The following is a 19,668-nucleotide window of genomic DNA, read 5'->3' as shown; positions in this document are numbered from 1 at the left end:
AAGAATGACTCTTTAATTGTTGGTGGGCTGGGATTGTTTATGATACGGCGTGACGTCACTAGTGTCACTTGCCTGAACAAGCAGAGAGTAAACTGACTGAGCCAGTCTCCATGAGCCTCTGCAGACTCGACCGACCGTTTCGCAGCTCACTCACGGACCCGCATTTACACCCCAGAATCGCGGATAACTTGATTCTGGTCGGCCAGGAGGATCCGGGAGGTCTCCTCCTCCCTCTCCTCACCATGAAGGCGACCAGCTAACGCTAGCCGAGCAGTGTCCGCTAACAGCGGGACTCCTCCGGGCTGACAGTTTACAGCAGCGGCGGGTTCAGAGGAGGAGGAGGAGGAGGTTAGCACCCAGCTAACCACACACTGCTGCCTGTGAGCCGATCAGGAGCTGAAAGGAAGGATTAGACGGTGAGTGAGCTCTGTAGCAGCGTTAGCCACATGGTTTGTTGTTATCCTCTGTTTACTTGCTTTTCTTTCATTGCTAACTTAGCTAGCTAGCGTTAGCGAAGTTAATGCTCCACATTCAGTTTCTGCTCGGGGCTCTCAAAGAGATTTGGGCGTTACATGCTGAATTGAGTAGACTATTAGTTCAGGGAGGTATCATTTCAATTACAGATTCCCTCCTGTGGGCTGCTCTTTATGTCCAACATAGTCTTTGACTCCAGGTTAGGGTGAGCAGGTGTCCCAGTTTGTATGGGACTGCACAGCACCTTCAGCCTTAGTCCAGTTGACATGTTTAAGTTATTGTGTTACAATGAGAGAATAATTGATAGACACCAGCGTAAACCCCCCCAACTTTAGCAAGAGTCATTTATATGTATGAGAAGCTGTAAAAATTGGATAAAAAATTAAATGCAGTATATTTATAACTTTTATAGATCTACACACCAACACGTTGTCTTTATGAGGTTTTAATTTGCTTTCGGAAAGGCATCAGACAATAACACAAAATACAGCAGCTGTTTGTTTTTAAAGTTATATACGCTGTTGACATCAGTAATTTCTTTGACATTTAGTTTGTCGGGATCTGGTAACTACTGCATGCATGTAACATATAAACCTGTGTTGACAGAATAGTGTCAACACAGGTGAGTGTGCGGGTTGAGAGGCAGATTTGCATTATGATGTTATAACAGGTGTTGTGGTCAGAAGTAGGTCATTGTTGCTCATGTATTTATTCTTTTCCCCCCTCATTTCCTGTTAGAAAATGTGATTAGCTGAAAATGGAAAGATTTCCTCTACACGCTGTAATGCATTTTGCCATCAATGTTGTTAATTAATTTTATGTAGGCCCTACAAATATCCTGAATAGGAAATGTAATGACACAACTAAGTGGTGGGGGAGGGCTTGCTGGGGGGGAAGAGAGTATTGCTTTACAATACTTAAATAAATAAATACGATAATATAAAATATTATAATAATAAACACTTGTTGCAGATTTTCTTAAATCTTTGTCGCACATCATTTTTCTGCAACAGTTCTTGGACAGATGGGACAAAAATGAAACCAACACTAAAACCTCATTGCAGTTGTGAAGCATGGTGGAGGCAGCATCATGGTTTCAGAGATCTGCCTTGTGAGTGAATGAGTAGATAAATTAACCTTGTGATGATTGAACAAACTGTGTAGAAAAATAGCCAATATAATAGTGTGCATTATAAGGTTGATTTATGTGTGGCTTATATGGGATTTATTTATTTATTTTAAATGTATCTCTGGCCTGATTCAGCACGTGCCCCCCTGCTGGTGCATGTATCAGCTTAACGTCCTGATGTTAATCTGAGACTCTGAGGAATGACCTGCGAAGGGTTAAAGATATCCCGACTGTTCTTAGGGCTCCTGAGATGATCTGAGATCATTTGTATGGGTAATTATTACATTAGTATTAACAAAGAGTTCACACTCTTTCTCGCAGTTGTGTGCGTTGGTGTGTGGAGGTATTTACAGTTTGATTGTGTGGGGCAAAGGACCTATTTAAATGCTGCAGGCTGGGAGTGTCCACTCTTTGTGCTCGTTCATCATTAACCAGACACCATGTCCTGCAGTGCGAGTCAACAGTTGAACTGTGTGGTCTGAAGGTTTCACAAATGTTCTCCACTGCAAACATGGACCCTGGGTCCAAGGGGTTGGTTGCCACAGAAGATGATGTATGATGGGATACAAGAGAGGTGTGCAAGTTTAAATCACAAAAGGTTGCACTTGTTGTGTGTGTCTTTATATTTTGGGCTTGTGTGACTGTGGCCGAAATTATGCTCATTATTATTTAATGTTATAACTTGATTTTTGGGACATCGTGCACTTGCTCTTGCTCCTTACTACACTTGAAACCAAAGTGTTTCCAAAGAGATGAAGTCATTTTACTTCATCTGAAGCTCCAACAGCCTGTAGAGGGAGTGAATTTGGGGTTTCAGAGAAGAGTGAAAATGCTTCAGCCTAAAGAAACAAGAGTGACAGCATAAAAGGAACAATTTTCATCTGAATTATTATGTTCTTATAGTTGTTCAAAGCCATATATATGTAGCTGATGAGTTTTCTGAATCACATGCATTATTCAATTTGCACAGAGGATAGAAATAAACAATGCATTTCTAAACTGCTAATTCCATCTCATTTATACATTGTATTGTGATAAATATCTCTGTAATAATTGTGTCATTTAATCCTTCTAATATTCATAAAAGGCAGTTTTAAGTAGTTTTAAAATGAAAGTTGAAACAAGTTAAACTTGAGTTAAATATTTGATTAGTCTGTCAGAAATTCAGATGAATTATTTATTTATTTTTATCTGTTTTTATGTGGTTTTTTTTTTTTTATTGAGTTGGCCTCATTCACTACATTGAGTCACTGGACTCTACTCTGTTTGTGCAGGTTGGAGACTTTTGGAGTGTTTTTAATGGATTGTCTGACTGATATTATAGTTTGATGTGACGTATAGATCATCTGAGAAGCTTGTCTTTAGTTCTTTTTAGTTGGCAAATAATTAACGTGTGTGTGTGTGTGTGTGTGTGTGTGTGTGTGTGTGTGTTGCACCTGCATGTTAGAGTTTGACATGATAAATTACAGTCTAGCTTCAAAATGCAGCCTCCAGAACTATTAGGCGATATCATAATGTCTACATACGTCTCTTATCTTTCATGTTGATAATGATATGAACGATAGTCCTGGAACTGCATTATGATCTGGTAGAATAACACCAGCACGGAGATATCAGATACTTCATATTCAGCAGAGGTCGACCAAGGACTCGGCTGTTAATGGCATTTTCCCCCATGAAGCGTGGTACTTAAACTCTCCACCATCAATACGCAAACTGACTACTTGAATAACTGACATCCAGAAGTTAAAGGTTCAGCATAGCTGATTTACTTCACACCATTTTGGCAGTGCTGGCTTGTGTATTGTAAAGCAAACTAAAAATTAAATGTATAATCAGTAACTTAATGGCTGTTTAATTCTTTATATAAGCGGAGTGTATTTTTCTTTTGTGTGCCTGTATGAATGGAGTCGGGTGGGTGTCAAGTAAATCCTGAGGTCATACTTGCTGTGTATGTGCTTGTTCTGTCATCTGTGTGTGTTTGGCGAAGGCCAGCAGGGCAGGGCACAAGGCATGGCGTTGTATCGTGACCAGCAGCCCCAGTTACTTGGAACAAAAGGGCTGTTGTTGAGAGATCATGTGACTGTGTGTGTTCCACCCTTGTCATGTGATGTGAGCTCAGGGCAGGGTCTGAGAAGTGCTGAGTCGCTCTGAGAGGTTCCTTCCACCCAGGGAGCAGGCAGAAAACGAGCATGCACACAGGGAGAGGAGAGTGCTGGTCGGGTGGATGGATGTCAGGACAGAGAGGACTACGGAGACATCTTCAGAGACGCAGAGAGATTCAGAATAACTTCTGTTGCTTTCTCATTTCTACAGCAAGAAAACATCACATCCTTCTTTCACTCTCCTCGATTCTCTTTTTCTCGATTTCAGTAAAGATGCAACGCAGCATTTCGCATCGGCTCTGCGGCGAGGCAAGTTTATTCTAGTTTTCTTTTTAGTTCATTGAGATTGAGTGGTGGTGGTGGTGGGATGGCTTACCTGATGTCACAATGGCTGCTTAACCTCACAAAATCTGGAGACTTCGCTTACTGTGAACCCAGAACAACATTTGTAATTAAATTTAGCTGCTACTCTGCTCTCATCCTGGCAATCGGTTATGAAGTTAAAGGTGGGTTTCGCACACATGCAGAGGAAATGCAGACCGGCGCAAACATTTCCCATTCCTGGAATACCAGCATGACTAACTGCCTTTTTACTCATTTATGTTTGAGCTGAGAAGTGAGACACAGCCGCGTGTCGTGTAGCAGGTCCTGTAATACTTGTTTGAATCAGTGCAACCGGCCTGAGAGAGCCGGCTCTTAACAGATCTCTTTTGTGTGTATGTGTGTGTGCATGTAATCAACCCACTGTGGAACTGGCCCTGCAACCTACATATTCAATACCACTGCAGATTGTTTAGTTGAGTAGGTGAAAGGGTTTTTGCCGATCTGTGTCGTCATATTAGTGAAAACCTACAGTACACTTTCCACACGCAGGAGTCTGTACTTTGACACTCAGTCGCTTTCTGATGGACAGAGTGAGATAACTTGGATAGTTTACAAAAACCCTGTGTGTCACAATCGCTGACTTCTCCATGAGCTTGCATAATAACGTCTGACAGTTTGAGCGGAGTAGTGAAACACAGAGAAACACACACACACACACCTATATTTGGTTACCCTGTTTCTGTGTCAGAGAGCAGGAGGCATGAAACCTCAAACCTGAAAAGGTACAGTGTCTCTAACGTCTCACTTTAAGCGCACTGAAAATTTTATGATTTTTATTACAGATAAAGCAAACAGTTATGATAACGCCAAAAGGCCATTAAAAAGTATTCCAGTACAGAATACAGTGCGGTCGCTCAGTCATTTTAGCTGCTAAGTAGCCGGATTGCTTGAGAGTAAAGGAAGGTTTACTCATCTTTACTTTCAGAATGGAAACCTGCAGTGTCTTGATTTCTGGAGGCTCTACACTAAATGTCCGTCTTTGAGAGGGGTCACATGATTGCCAAACATGTCTGTGAGGATAACGTAGCCCTTACAGCTCTGCCAATTAGTGTCTGCCATATGATGCTGAATAATTGAGCAGAGGACTTCTACTGAGCTGATAGCATTCTGGTTTCAGTAGCCGAGGGAACACCGGCACAGCATGGCTCATCCATTATACAGCACTTGGAGTAACCGGCCATGTCCTAGTGTCCTGAAACACACTGTGGAGCGTGTTTTGTGGTCAGCTTGGTGCACCAGGGTGGGTATAAAACTATAAAATACTAGCAGTGGCCAGTGGTACCCCTCAGCCTCCTAGTAGATGCACCTATGGTATGAATCGCTTCGTTCTCGGATTCACAAACTTGGGTGTCCAGGCTGTGTGCCCACCTGGCCGTCAGGCGACGACAATACCGCCTTAGCCTTTTATGGCTGAGGAGCAAAAAGCCCTGGACCATGCATGAATCCCATGTCTTGTGTGTTGTAGTTAATGACCTGCTCATTTTGTCTTCTTTGATATTGAAAATAGAGTGTAGTGCATGCTTCAGACAAACCTTTTTCTATAAAATATATCTGCAATAAGCTATATTTGCATTAAAATCCTATAATTATCTTAAAATCCTGTCCATGGTGGCTTTCCTTTCTTGCATAGAACATTAGTAAACATGTATTGAAATGCATAGTTACTTACTTCTGAAAGTTTTTGAGAAACCGCTTCAAGTGCTTTGTTTCCTATTTCAACATCTTCTTTTAATATTCCAGCAATGAAGTGGTGACTTCTTTAATTTTTCTGATTTCAACAACTATCAGCTGCCATGAGTCGAGCTCTCTTCAGAAGAGATTTTGTTTTTGTATTGTGAGCATCAAGTATTGTAACAGTTTATATCATGTTAAAAAGCAAGAAAAACCATAATGCGGACTGTTCTCCACACAGTGGATTTTCTAGTCCTGCACGTGCAGTTGCATACACAGTGTAAAAGCCCTGCAGGTTGGTTACTACTGTTACTCAGACATAGTTTGTTAGCCAGACCGAGTAATGCTTTCACTGCAGAGCATATGAAAGCCCAGCTTAATTCATTTCTTACACTTTTTAGTGTATTTAGAGTTAAAACCCTTTCAAGTACATGGAGGAAGTTTGAAAGGGTTTCTGTGTCTATGCTTGTTGAACTATGATTGTTTTAGGGAGGGTTGGAGGTGAGATACTTTGATGCTTTTAGTTTTACTTTTACTGAGAAGTTGAGTTTTGTTTTTTGTTTTTTTAAATTTTATTTTCTGTTTGACATACCTTTCTTTCCTTACTTTCCATTTGACAACATCAGACCACACCAACCCTTTAAACAGTGGGCAGTTAAAGATTTAAATGACTTCCTGCTGTTGTGTTCATGTTTGTATATGTTTTGGCCCAGCAGTGCAGCTCTGACGGGAAAGCGAGGGCCCTGTGGTTCCACCTTGTCTTGATCTTCCACTGGACACTGTGCATGTGTTTCAGGGGGTGGATTTGGCTTGTTGTCAGCTCATTTCTTCCTGTTACAGCAGAAAGGCACTTCCTGTAGGCTAAAGCCAGAAGGGTGGAGATGAGCGAGATGAGATTGCTCCCTTTAATGAGAGCTTGGCCTGTAGTTTGGACAAAGGAGGAAGGTGTGGCAAGGAGCTGGCCAGTTTACTTCTGTTTTGTAATGATTTGTACTCTGATTTTCACAGCTTTGGGAGCTTTTTAGTGAGACTGGTGTGTGGACTTTTTGTGTTAATGAAGTTTTTGTTTTTGTTGCCTCTTCTATTTTTTTCCAGCCCACCAGGCAGAGCAGCTGTGGCAAATTGCAGACGAGCATGAGTCATGACCTCAGTGGTGCTGGTTGACACTGGTGGGACAGTGGTGGAGTATGTCACAGCTGAAGAGGACCCAGAGCAGGTGCGGCAGACACAGACAAACTCATTTCAAACTTACTCTTTCAGTTAGAAAAATCTTTTTGACAGTTTCTCTTTTTTTATTCTCCTTGCCGACTTTCTCCAGGAGGAGGGAGAGTGTGAGGTGGACTTGGAGCTGGAGGGAGAGGTGGAGGGTGAGTGTGAAGCCGAGGAGGCCTATGAAGAGGAAAAGGAGGAGGCTCAGGACTACCCAGCAGTCATAGTGGAAGAGATTCCTAGTGCCAGCCTGGCTGAGGAGCAGAATTACTCAGCCCAAGTGTTGTTGTATGGTGATGAGGCCTATATCATGCAGGAAGTGGGAAACGAACAGGAAGTGGAGACGGATCGGGACCCAGGTGAGGCAAAAATGTTTTGTGTTACTAAAAGTGTGCCACGGTCTTTGTTATGTTATTGCATCAGTCAGATTTTGAATAATCTTTCCAGTTAAAACCAGCATAAAATCAGATTTTTTGGAGAGGTTATTTTATTGCCTCAAAGGCAATCAGAATGATTTTTAAAACTGCACGTGATTGTATTTAAAAAAAAAAAAAAGTTAGTTACAAGAACCTCGATAACACTTAACTCAGGCCATCAGCTTAACAAAAGACACCAACTAAATCACTGAGCAACATCTGTGCTGTACTTAAAAAATGTCCTTTAAAGTTCAACATAGCCAGACTTTCTTTGTGCTAGCTGGATGAGTAAATCCTTAAACCTCGGTCAGAGATGACTAATATTATGATGGTGAATATCAACTTTCTGTTAACTCAGGCTTTCTGCTTCAGGTGTTGTTTCATGCATCATTTCACTCTTCGTTAGCACAAAACTGACCAACTAATCAAATCAGGAATACGGGTGATAAGGATCAATAAAGAATATTTTTAAGAAGTCAGAAATCAACACTCGTGCTACAGATAAAGCAAGAGAGTAAAACTGCAGAAAATTAGTAATCGTGTGAATTCATTCCTTAACTGTATTTAGGGGTGCAAATTAGAGCTCTGAATCTTTAAACTATATTTAAACTATTTAAAGGTTACTCGGTGCATTCAGGCCCTTACTCTTGAATTCCTGTGATTACAGCAGGGCTTCCCTTGTATCTGTCACTATTCAACTCCCAGTACTTCTTTGGTGATGGGAGTCAGCACACTGGGAGTGCACTGCCACCTTGTGGGTGTTGTTGTGTAGTTGAATTTTCTGTTTTATGAGGTTTTATCCCGTATTTACTGGCTAATAATTAGATTTTGCCATATTGGTGATACCCGCCGTCCAGTCCAGTGCTGTTTTCAGTAATTTGGAACATATTTAAAGGTCAGAGAGATGGAGGTTTCAATTTTCTTTCTAAGAACTTTAATTTGCAGCATGTAATTAAAATTCTCAACAAAAATCAACTTTTCTTCAGTGAAATATAATAGTTTTGATCATAAGAAAAAGTTGCTAAGTTTCAGGATCTTCTCTCACTTAAACACCTCAAAATAAAGTGGAACAAATAATCAACTGAAAATGTGTACACGCACCTTTACCTGACACATTTTACCGTACCAAACAAAAGCAGGGGCAGCAGATTTAAGTAACAAAAGTATGTTTCCAGTAGAGGTGGGAATCACCATACATCCCACGATACGATATTATCACAATACTTAACACACGATACGATATTATTGCAATTTTTTAAAAATATTTTGCGATATTCAGATTCTGTACATAATGGTAAACTTTGATATTAGATAAAATGAATATTGATAAAGTCTCACACTCAGTCTTTCTCTCATTTCAGTCAGTTATATTGTTGACAAACTGGACGGTTTGTATTACAGTCTAGTCCAACTTAACTGAATGCAACCATCTGGTACAATTATAGCTATTCTGAACTATGCAATTTATGAAAACTATGCAGCCCATTCAGCAACTGAAGAATTTGAAAGTAAATTAAAACAAAATATAATTTTACATTAAATAAAAAAGTTTTAAACTTAATTAAAATAAAACATGTCTTAAATTAAAATAAGTAAACTGTCATGTTTATTGCTGCCAAAAAAAAAGTTAAACACATTTGGACAGTGAAGGAATGTCAGGATTCTTGCTCAGAAAAAGGATCAACATGCTCTGAAGTCAGAGCACAAAAACCTTTTTTTGTAACAAAATATCGATTTCTGCTGTCCCTGTATCGATACATTATTAGCAAACAAAATATCACAATACTACACAGTATCGATTTTTTTTTTTTTTTTTCCCCCCCCACCCCTAGTTTCCAGTGAGTTTATAAATTCACCATCTGTCCTTTTTCTCTTTTTCACTCATCTCCATAATTTTCCTCGTGAAAGCTTTGGACTGTTCGCTGCTCGTATCGAGGCCGCTGGCGTATGGCTGGATCTGAACTGTGAATAGCTTTAGCGTTAGCCACTTTGCCTTTCTTAGCTTCTGTAAAATGTCCATGTTCAGCTGGGTGAAGGAGGTTTAAGTGTTTGTTGTTTCCCCTCCTCACAGTTTACTTAAACAAACTTTGTGTCTTCACTTACAGTGAAAAGCTTTCATACTAACAAGATATCAGTGCGTGTTTGTGTGCCGCTGTGCACATGTCCTGCGTGCATGAAATAGACCAGCTCATAACTGGACATGTGTGAGACTGACCGGCCGGTGACCTCCCCGAACAGAGAACATTGGAAATTTTGATTCTGGTCCTTAGACAGTCAATCTGTGCGTCTCTATTAAAGATGATAGAAAAAGTGTATTTTTTAAAAAAAAGAATAATTTAGAAGAATAATTTAATAATGAAAAAATGTTATCATAATAATTTTATAAATAAAAGTCTGTCCCTCTGCTCATATTTGTTTTAAAGATGCGGTTACATGTTTGAACACACTTTTTTTTGTGTGTGTTATGTGGAAAAAAGACACGGTCCACAGAATAGTGGCTCTCAGTAAGAAACCTGTTGAGTTCACATTTAAGATGATGCATTGAAGACATGTAAGAGGCAGTCTGATATAATTAATAAACCGGGAAAACTTTTGCCAGCTACACAAAAAATACCTGATGTAGTAAATCTGATGATGTAGTAAACTCATATATGCAAATTATTCTTTCTTTCTTTTTTTCCCTTCATTTGCTCAGAAGGTTTTCTTGCAATTGTTTCATGGCTCAGACTTTAGTTTGGTTAGATTACCAAGTGCACAAAACAGGAGAGGCATTTCCTCAAGGTGTAGAAAATGATTAATGAACTCACCGCACACTTGGTTTGGGGGTCACTGGTGGAGCGCAGAATATCCTCAACACAATTCCATTTGTTTTGCAGTTTTTCAGTGACATCCTCCTTTAAAATGAGCCGTGCCCGCCTTTAAATGATTTATTTTTAATCCCAAAGAGACACAAATACTTTTCAAAGCCTGACTTGCATAGGTGTCCTCCTACCACACTAGGTGTTAGTGCAGTAGTTCATGTGTGAGTATTTAACCTTTGCTTTACCAAACTCCATGTCTCAATTTTACTTAAGTTGTAAAGTATGTGATTTAAAATGAACTCCCACAAAGATAATAGATTTATTAAATTGCAGCGTTTCAATCCAGCTCACCTTCATACACACGTGTGTAAATAGGCCTGGAGCTCCATGCTTGAAATCAGGCTTTGAAGCTTGTACAAGAAGAGAAAGACATCCAATCAATTTAGACATACAGGTTTTTCGATCAGGTGAATACTTCATACTTTTTGCTTCATGTGTAGCATCATCATCAGGTAGTTTATTTCTCTTAGTCGTCTCAGAAACCACTGAATCACAATTAAGCTCACTGACATTCATCAATAAATAAGTTTTAACATAATTGTATAAATATAAGATGTTAAGTCGCAACATATGGCAGATTTGATCTTCTTTATTTTTCCACTAGCTCTTTTAAGTTGACCAATCCTAATTTAGTTTGCATAAGTTCATTATTTTAATCCTCACAAAGCAAGTTTATTTCTTATTAAGCCACATTCCCTTGTGTATATATTGTATTTCAGTTCAAAATGCTGTCATACATTTAAAAACAGTGCTGCTCTGCCCTCCTGTGGCATTATGTGCCATGACCTGTAAGCACATGCATGAATATGTATCTATATGTATTACAGATAGTCAAAGTTAAGTTAGTAAAATGGTAATATGACAAAATAAATAAAACAATGATAAATACTTTCCAGCTCCAGGGGCGTAATTTCCAGGGGGGTTAGGGGGGTTATGACCCCCCCATAATCAGACCTAAACAATATAACCCCCCCCCCCCCCCCAATAAAATTATGAATTATCTTGCATAAATAGGCTGTTGATTTTCTTTACTCATTTCAGTTATCACCAGCAAAATAGTTGCATGTTTAATCATCTGGGAATTTACCCAGATTTATTTATTTATTTAGACAGAGATCTTGACACCCCCCCCCCCCCCCCCTCATGTATCTCATGTAAGATACATGAGAAACGTTGCTTAAATATTTATATAACATATATCAGTAGCAGAACTTTACTGGTCACCAAAATAATACTTATTTAATTGTATTTTATTAGACCTTTAAAGCATTTTTTTAAGTGCTGGGTCTTATACTGACATGCTTTTTTAAGAGACTCACAGTAAAAATCCGTGTCAGTTTGCTTCAGCGATGTGAAAACGGTGAGCTTATTTTAAAAAACGGTGCAGCTTTTATTTGACGTGCTCACTACGCAAGAAGGGGAGGTCGACGGAAGGATTTCCTGTGTTGGTGGCGGATGGGTACCTTTGCTGGCGCTGTGACGCGTCGCGTTCAATACGAAGAGATTTCCCATTAGCGGCGGAGTGATCTGAACTAGTAGCTTCCCATACAATTCAGTGAGGAGTCAATGTGAATCTGCAGCGAGGGGGAAAACATGGCGACTTCGCAGCATGAGGGGCACGCAAACCAACTCGATCTACTCATCAGAGCCGGTAACGTAATTTTTCGCACTCGCGGCTTCGATCTGAGCTGCGCGCGGTTGTTGTTTTTAAGTGCGTCCGCTGCGCCGCCGTCCGCTGAGAAGAAGTGCGGTGAAGTAATGGAGGGCAATCAGGAAGTGATCACCTTGGTTAGCAACCTGCATGGCGTCGCCACACGGTTTAATCGGAGCCGGTTTATAAGGAGGGAAACTTCAGTTGGATGCGGTGGTGTGTACAGGTGGAGAGTTACGTGCATGAGTGGTGTTTTGCACGCGGGAGGAGTTTTTTCTGCCCTCCGCGTGGTGTAGAATAACGGTCTGCAGCTCGGCTGCACAACCAGGAAGTGTGGAGATGTTGTCTTTCCTACGTCTTTGCCACGCTGTCTGAGTCGGAAGGACATGTGGGTTTATTTTTACCAGCATCAACGACGCGTGCACAGTTAAATATTCCCTGTGATCGTTTTTATGGCCGTTTGTTTTGGTGTTTGACTGCGGCTGGCTTCGGTTTCGGGTCAGTTTAGCCTGAATAATCTGCAGGCTGATCCTTGATTAGCAGCTCCGGGGAGTGAGGCGCCGTCCTGTGTCATGTTTGTGGATTAATGTGTGATCGGCTCACGGTGGCACCCTCTGGGTCTCGGGTTTTGGTGTGTGTGTTTGTTTGTTTCACGGTTTCCGTTACCGTCCTGTGGAGCCGCTGTGCAGGCGCGTGGGACGGCCTGGCTCACGCGCTTTCTTCCTTGTAGCCGTTTGTTGTTGGCTTCAGCTTTCCAGCTACAAACTCTCTTCACCTGCGTGTTTCCTGATTTTGAATAGCGGGCTTTTATCGCTTAAACGCCGTGTTTGTTTCCGCCTCTGTTTAATTTTAATGTCAAAGTATTTTTTTCTAATATTTCGATGGCGGAAGCATTGTTTATGTGAGGGGGCGGGGCGTGTGTTTGATTGACTCGTCCGTTAGTCCTGTAGTGCGCGCGCTGATTCCGAACGTAAGCAGCAGTCCAATCAGATGCGTCTGGGGGCAGGCTCTTGAACTGAGCGACAGCCAATAGGAGGCAAAGCGAGTGTTGCGTGACAGGAGGATTTGTGTGCCTCTTCGAGGAGAACTGGAGGGAACGGGTGAGGAGTGTAAACACGGAAGTCATCACGGGCAGCACTACTTTTTGTCGGACTTGCTGCTGTTCTTGGCCCCGTTACCGAGCTGTAAATGTGAATGAGAGATTTTCCCAACTTTATATATTGTAATTTTGCTTACACTTAAATAATTATTCTAATAAACTGAACAATTTTGCAATTTTTATTGGATAATCAGACATGAGTTATAACCCTGATAATTCAGTTTTTGACATGTTGGTCAGGCACATCTGCAGCTGTTTGAACTCAACCCTTTCGGTGGCCTTACTGCAGCACCTCTGCTTACTTTCAAGGGCGACTCTGCAGGCCACAGGACCTCTGCAGTGTGTCCTGTTTGCTTGTGAATGAGTGGGACAGCCTAAATATAGCCTATTTCTGTCCTCGACACAGTGCCCATTGCCTCAGCAAGATAGCCAAACATGGATAGGGCAGGGTGTAATGGGATCTTGTGTTTCCCACCGGTGATTGACAACGACAGCAGGTGCTCCTGGGTGCCTTCTCAGAGCTCCCTCAGACAGGTCCACGTACAGTTTCCCTGACAGCGGCTGTATCCTGTTTTTGAATAAAACAGGAGGGCTGCTCACGTCTGAGTGGGTCAATAGTTTGATTGTTAACATATTGAATTAAACACCCAGCTTTGCAGGAAGTGAGTTTGGGCTTTATATGCAAGAAAATTGAGTTTTTCCTTCATGTAAAAAATTGGTCGTCAGAGAGGTTTAGATCTTCAACTAAAGAAAAATCACCAGATTTAAAAACAAAAACAAAAAATTCTGTGAGCAGGTTTTAGTTTACCCAGGCTTCTGTTTTTGCTTAACAAACAGCCATAATTATTGGGAAATTGCGTATAAGTCAACACAAGTATTTTGTCTGCTCATGCTAAATTGTGTAGACAAAAAATTTTGCTTAATTATGGGAAGCCAAAACGTTTTAATACAATATATACGTGACAATTAAATGTAAATGTAAGTGACGAATGTTTCTAGTTTTAATTTATGTGGGAAGAGTGAATAAGACAAACATTTCAAAGGGGAAATCATACATGCCAAAAAAACCTATGAAGAGGAGAAAAAAATATATAAAAGGGGTGAAAGAATTGAAATTAAAACATTTTTGGGTGTCTACTTTGTATGTGGTCTTTGTGCTGACAGTGTGAGTTCATTGAGTTCATAATGTCTGATCTTAGTATCCTTCAGTAATTCATCCAAATGACTAAATTATATATCATAAACAAAACATTGAATAATCACATTAATTATTGTAAAACAGTGCAAAATTTGTGCTGTTCAAGCTTAAGATGGTCCCTATTTGCATATAGATAGAAATACACCTTTTTGATGTCACTATATTGCAGCATTGTATTGTACTGTACTGTGACACCATAATGATCCAGCAGGTAGGGAGTGAACTGGAAATCGAGTACTGTGCATAAGTCTTGAGTCACATGTTATTTCTTTACATGTTGGTTACAAGACTTGGGAATTCTTACAGTGGTTTTGAGCAGTAGTTGGTTAATGAAGGTCTTACAAAGTTTTTGTTTGGACATTTGCTGCTTTTTTACTTATTTTCAGTCCAGTACTTGTACCTGACCATTTTGTCGAAGTATTCAACCCTGAACTATGAATCAGGCAAGCATAAAAAAAGTCCCCTAACCAATGGATGAACACATAACAGCTTAGAACAAATTTTAAATTGCATCGTTACACGCATTATTACAAGCAACCTGTTGGAAAAACACATCATTTTCCACATTTCTTTAAACAAATCTGAGTAAAATAGAACAGTTTGACAGGCATAAAATTATATTTTTGCATCAAAAAGACGATTCCCAAAGAGCTCTTAGCTGAAATTAGCATGTGTGATGTGCAAAATCTGAGAAAAAAAAGATGTATGAGGCCTAAAAACTATCTGCAGCAGATGAACAGTATCTGAAGATCTGTGGTTAAGAAACATGGGGGGGAAAAATCAGCATAAATTATGATAAGTGTGTATGGAAGCTATCAGGAGCGAGGCACAACAGTATCTACAGCCATCTGTAGAACACAGTGGAGGCTCTGTCATGGTTTGAAGCTGCATATCAGGCAAAATTGGTGAAATTATGAACTCAGAATGTCAAAATACTTGTATTGCAATACTGGTGGTTTCCTTTAGGGGGTGCCAGATGTTTGTTTGTCCAGGAGAACCCCCACTTTAGGATTGCTGCTGTTCTCCACTCTGCAGACGGAAGCTAGAAGGCAATCTCAGTTATTTAAAACTCATTAACGTATCATATCTGTTTAGATTAAAAATGTCTTAATATTTTCCTTCAAATGTAAAAGAAGTAGATTGATGAGATCTCATGCTTAATAAAGAAGAAAAACACTAACTGTTAAAAGTCCAGGCGAGTGTTTGCTGACTGTTTTCGTGTCTTCTGTTTGTCGCAGTGGAGGCTTCTGTTCACGGCACCAATGTCCACTGCTCTGACAAAACAATTGAGGCTGCAGAGGCTCTGCTACGCATGGATTCGCCCTCCAGCCTCAAAGAAGACCACAGCCCAGGTAACACACACACAGATACACTGTTAGTGGACCACCGCTCAGGTTTATATGCTCAGTTAGCATAACTGCTGGCCAGTCTAGTAGATCCTCATCGACCCTGTGATGATTCCTCTGTGCAGAAGCGTTCCTTCCACAAAGTGGAGCGACACAAGACTTCCTCCACGCTGCCATGCGGCCTGACATGATCACAGAGTCCGAGGTGGAGATATCAACAGAGGAATGTTGTGAGGAGGAGGATGAGGATATGGCTACGGTTATGGACGATCCGGAGCCAGAACCCGACCACGAGCCAGTCAGAAAGAAGCGAGGTAGACTTAAAAGAGCTGGAAGTTAACTTATCTGTTATGTGGAGGAAGCCAGAGCCCAAAATGTTAATTTGATATCTTTAACTTTCTGGGGGCTTGTTAAACTTTGGGGGAAAAGGAAAATATTCAGTGTTTCAAGCCAAGATTTAAATGCAAAACATCTGGAAGCACTGATGCCAAGTTGTAAATCCAAAACCAGTACCTTGTAATTATGCTCAGTGACTTTATCCAAGAGCACCATCTAGTGGTCAATTTATCCGAGGGGGTCACACCTCGGTCTCACAACTGACTTCTTTCAAATGTTTCCCTTCCCAGCTGGACGGAAGCCGAAGACGCATCAGTCAGCCATTTCCAACGGCTCACCGGACGTCGGCATCAAGAAGAAACCAAGAGAAGGAAAAGGTATCCGAGGTATCCATTTTAGCTCTTCCACACAAAAAAATGCTGCTTTCTGGTTAACATAGACAGAAATTCACCGTGCCTGCAGCTGTCGGAAACTCGTACTTTTATTTCATGAATCAGTCAACATGCTTTAAACATTAATATGACCTTTCAGTTAGCTTTTCTCCTTCATGAACTAGACTTTGGTTCAGTTTTATTTATACAGTGCTCAGTGCTTAACTCTCAGCAGCAGTCACCTCAGAATGCTTTGTACAGCCAGGTGAAGACTGAGTCATGTTACAGAGAAAACCTCAACGTTTCATGTTTTTAAGTTCGGTTTCCTCATTTGAAGAATAATTGTGGAGCATTTTTACAAAGCAGTCCAGCAGCGCTGCATAAATACACTGAGTACAGATGTTAATTATCTTTGATTTCCAGCAGGGAGCACCACCTACCTTTGGGAATTCCTGCTGGACCTCCTCCAGGACAAAAACACCTGTCCCAGATACATAAAGTGGACCCAGAGGGAGAAGGGCATCTTCAAGCTGGTTGACTCAAAGGCCGTGTCCAAGCTGTGGGGCAAGCACAAGAACAAACCAGACATGAACTATGAGACGATGGGGCGGGCACTCAGGTAGGCTGTCCCTATCTGGGATTATAATCGGATGTGTTACATTTTTGAAAGAAACAAAGTATATTACATCTTTATGATCCAATAAACACTTTAAATTTGGCAGCGATAAAGGCAACAGTAGAGGTTTGATAAACAAAAATAGCTCCGTATCTTTAGGATTACCTTGCTAGACTTCACAGAGGCTGATTTCCAGTCCTCTGCTGACATTTCATTTTTATTTTCTTTGAAAGCAGCATCTTATGTTCTGATGCCTTTTCTTCAGATATTACTACCAGCGCGGCATCCTCGCCAAGGTGGAGGGCCAGCGGCTGGTTTACCAGTTCAAAGAGATGCCCAAAAACATTGTCATCATTGACGACGATAAGGCGGAGATTCCTGCTCCAGAGGACCTGATCGGCTCGGACACAGCGGCGTCCTACGAGCGCGTGCCTCCGCCGTCAGACATGCTGCTCCACGCCACCGAGCTGTCATCCTCCAAGAAGCCCAACATCTTGCGGGGCGCTAACAAAACCAACGTCGTCCACACTCCAGTGGCCACAGGCAGCAAGCCAGCAGCAGGAGGAGCGGTGACGGCGGGAAGAATAGTGACGGTCTCAGTGGCGTCGGACGGGAACCAGAAACAGCAGTCCCACGCGGCAATCATCCCGAACGCCACAGGGGCGAGGTGAGGCCCCTGCACGCAGATGTTCACTATGTGGCGTCTTTGCTCATGCGGATCTTTACCCTTCTGACTCTGTCTCTCCTGCAGGACGGTCCGGGTGGCTATGCAGGTGCCAGTAGTCATGACAACATCACTGGGTCAGAAGATCTCCACAGTCGCCATGCAGCAGCCCGCGGGAACAACAGCAGCAGCCGGCCAAACCACTCTGCTCACCAACACCTCGGCTATCGGCGCCGCTGCCGGAAACGCCAACTCCCAGCAGAAGGTGTGCAAAATCAAAAATCGAAAATGATGCAAAACCAAGTTTAGAAATGTGTTTATAACTCTGAGTAATTAAGTTTGTTTTGGTGATGAAACAGTTGAGTCACTGCGCAGCACTGAAAAGATGAACTGATGATGCTTCTTTTCATCAGGTCGTGATCCAGACCATCCCCACCATGGTGCCAGCCACTGCGGAGAACGGAGACAAGATCACTGTCCAGCTCGCCAAGATCATCACCATCCCAGCCCACCAGCTGGCTCAGTGTCAGATCCAGACCTCCACGGGCACAAACAAGCCCGGTGTCGGGGCCTCGCCGGCGGGCATCAGCCTCCTCGGGAGCCCCCTGACTGTCCGCGCCCTCACGCCCGTCAACGTCGCACCGGGAACGCAAGTGATGAGACTCACCGTGCCGACGCAGGCGCAGCAACAGACTCTGGTGGTTTCGCAGCCGGGCAGCGGGGCGGGCGTGGTGACGGTGTCTGCGGCCAACCAGGCGGTGGCGGCGCAGCCTCGTATCATTAGCGGTGTCATCAATGGCTCAGAGCTGGTCATAGGAGGTGGAGCGGTGGAGAAGCTGAAGGCCGCCGGCGTCCAGGTACAGGCCATGCAGGTGCCGATCCAGCAGAATCAGGCGAATCCAAAAATGGCCCAGAGCGTCAAATTGGAGCCAATGGATTCGGCCGACGTGGCGATGAAGACAGAAGAGCCCGAGTGTTGAAATGCGTCCGTGTCTCCTCTGCCAGAGCGTGCTCGTTTGTACATTTCTGAAGTCATTTCTACTTTTCTTCGTAATAACCAGCAGCAGTCTGTGAGACTTTAAAGACGCCCAGAAGTCTCTCCCCCCCCCCCCCCCCCCCCCCCCCCCACCTTTTTTTTTTTGTGCGTGTCTTTTCTTCCTGAGCCCGTCTTCACATCTTCCATGTTGCTGCCTAGAACTAATCCGGACTGTCTCAGAGCCGCACAGAAACCTCTCCAACATAGGAAAACAGACTTGAAGGAAAGGGATGTGTTGGGAAAAGGGACCAACTTTTGATCACTACAGTTTATGCTTTGGAAATCTTTCACCGTCACTGACTTGAAATCTGGGGAAAAAAGCGAAACACTACAAACACAAATGAAAGCAAATAATCAAAAAGCAAAATGTGAACCGTCACATTCAAGAGGACCCGGAGGATGGGGCTGGGGTGTAATGCAGCTTTTGTAGAGACAAACGTTAAAACCAGCAATTAGTTTTTTTATTAATATTATTATGATATCACTGTGCCGATCAAGTGTAGGTGGTGCTATGAGAGTGAGAGGAAGAGGCGTTCCCACGAGGAGCGATATCAGACAGAACACGGTCATGTATGTACATAAATATAAATATGTCTGCTATACAGTTTACGGAGCTAATGTTAACAGAACAGCCTTAGATTTTAATTTTCTTCTTCATGTGATGTCTGAACGGTAAGCTGTTGTTTTGTTTTCTTTGTGTTTTGATACCTTGTACCAAGCACAGTATTATTGAAACTAGGGAAACTAATTTTTCTTTCTACTGGTTCTTCCGCCTCCATTTGGCTGTTTTAACGCTCACACAGGTTGAATCTGACAGGCCAGACTGCTCACAGCACATCTGAGGATGTGGCTAGAAAGGATCTCGGCTGCTCCTTTTTCTTTTAATTTTGGAACATTTTTGTGACCCTGCAGTCAGGCTGCATGCAAAAAAACGTGACTGAGCCGATGCATGCTGCCACATCTGAAAATAGGAATGTCTGTAGAAGCAAGAAAGAAATTAATCAAGTTTATGCAAAGATGGCTCACTGTGGATCCCAGGTCACTTTACTTCCAGCTTAAAACGAGGCTCCTGCATTTCATTTTTTTTAATCTGAAAAGAGGG

At 42.1% G+C, this 19,668-nt stretch overlaps 1 protein-coding gene across 9 annotated transcripts; it reads left to right on the top strand.

The window, feature by feature from the left end:
* Positions 1-38: 38 nt before the first annotated feature.
* Positions 39-19,115, top strand: elf2b (E74-like factor 2b (ets domain transcription factor)). Of its 9 annotated transcripts, none has more exons than XM_026169838.2 (10): positions 39-416; positions 6,859-6,979; positions 7,082-7,331; positions 15,436-15,549; positions 15,669-15,857; positions 16,170-16,256; positions 16,677-16,869; positions 17,132-17,533; positions 17,618-17,795; positions 17,944-19,115. In XM_026169838.2, exons 2-10 carry the CDS (start codon positions 6,905-6,907, stop codon positions 18,508-18,510), a joined length of 2,055 nt encoding a protein of 684 aa, XP_026025623.2. In that variant the 5' UTR covers positions 39-416; positions 6,859-6,904; the 3' UTR covers positions 18,511-19,115. The 9 variants fall into 9 exon arrangements, with proteins under 9 accessions (XP_026025623.2, XP_026025622.2, XP_026025621.2 ...); XM_026169837.2 differs by having other exon boundaries at positions 16,674-16,869; XM_026169836.2 differs by having other exon boundaries at positions 16,170-16,265.
* Positions 19,116-19,668: the final 553 nt, after the last annotated feature.

Source organism: Astatotilapia calliptera, chromosome 6 (genome assembly GCF_964374335.1).
Source record: "Astatotilapia calliptera chromosome 6, fAstCal68.1, whole genome shotgun sequence".
NCBI lineage: Eukaryota > Metazoa > Chordata > Actinopteri > Cichliformes > Cichlidae > Astatotilapia > Astatotilapia calliptera.
The sequence above is the reverse complement of the archived record's forward strand: the minus strand, read 5'-3'. Positions and strand labels throughout refer to the sequence as shown.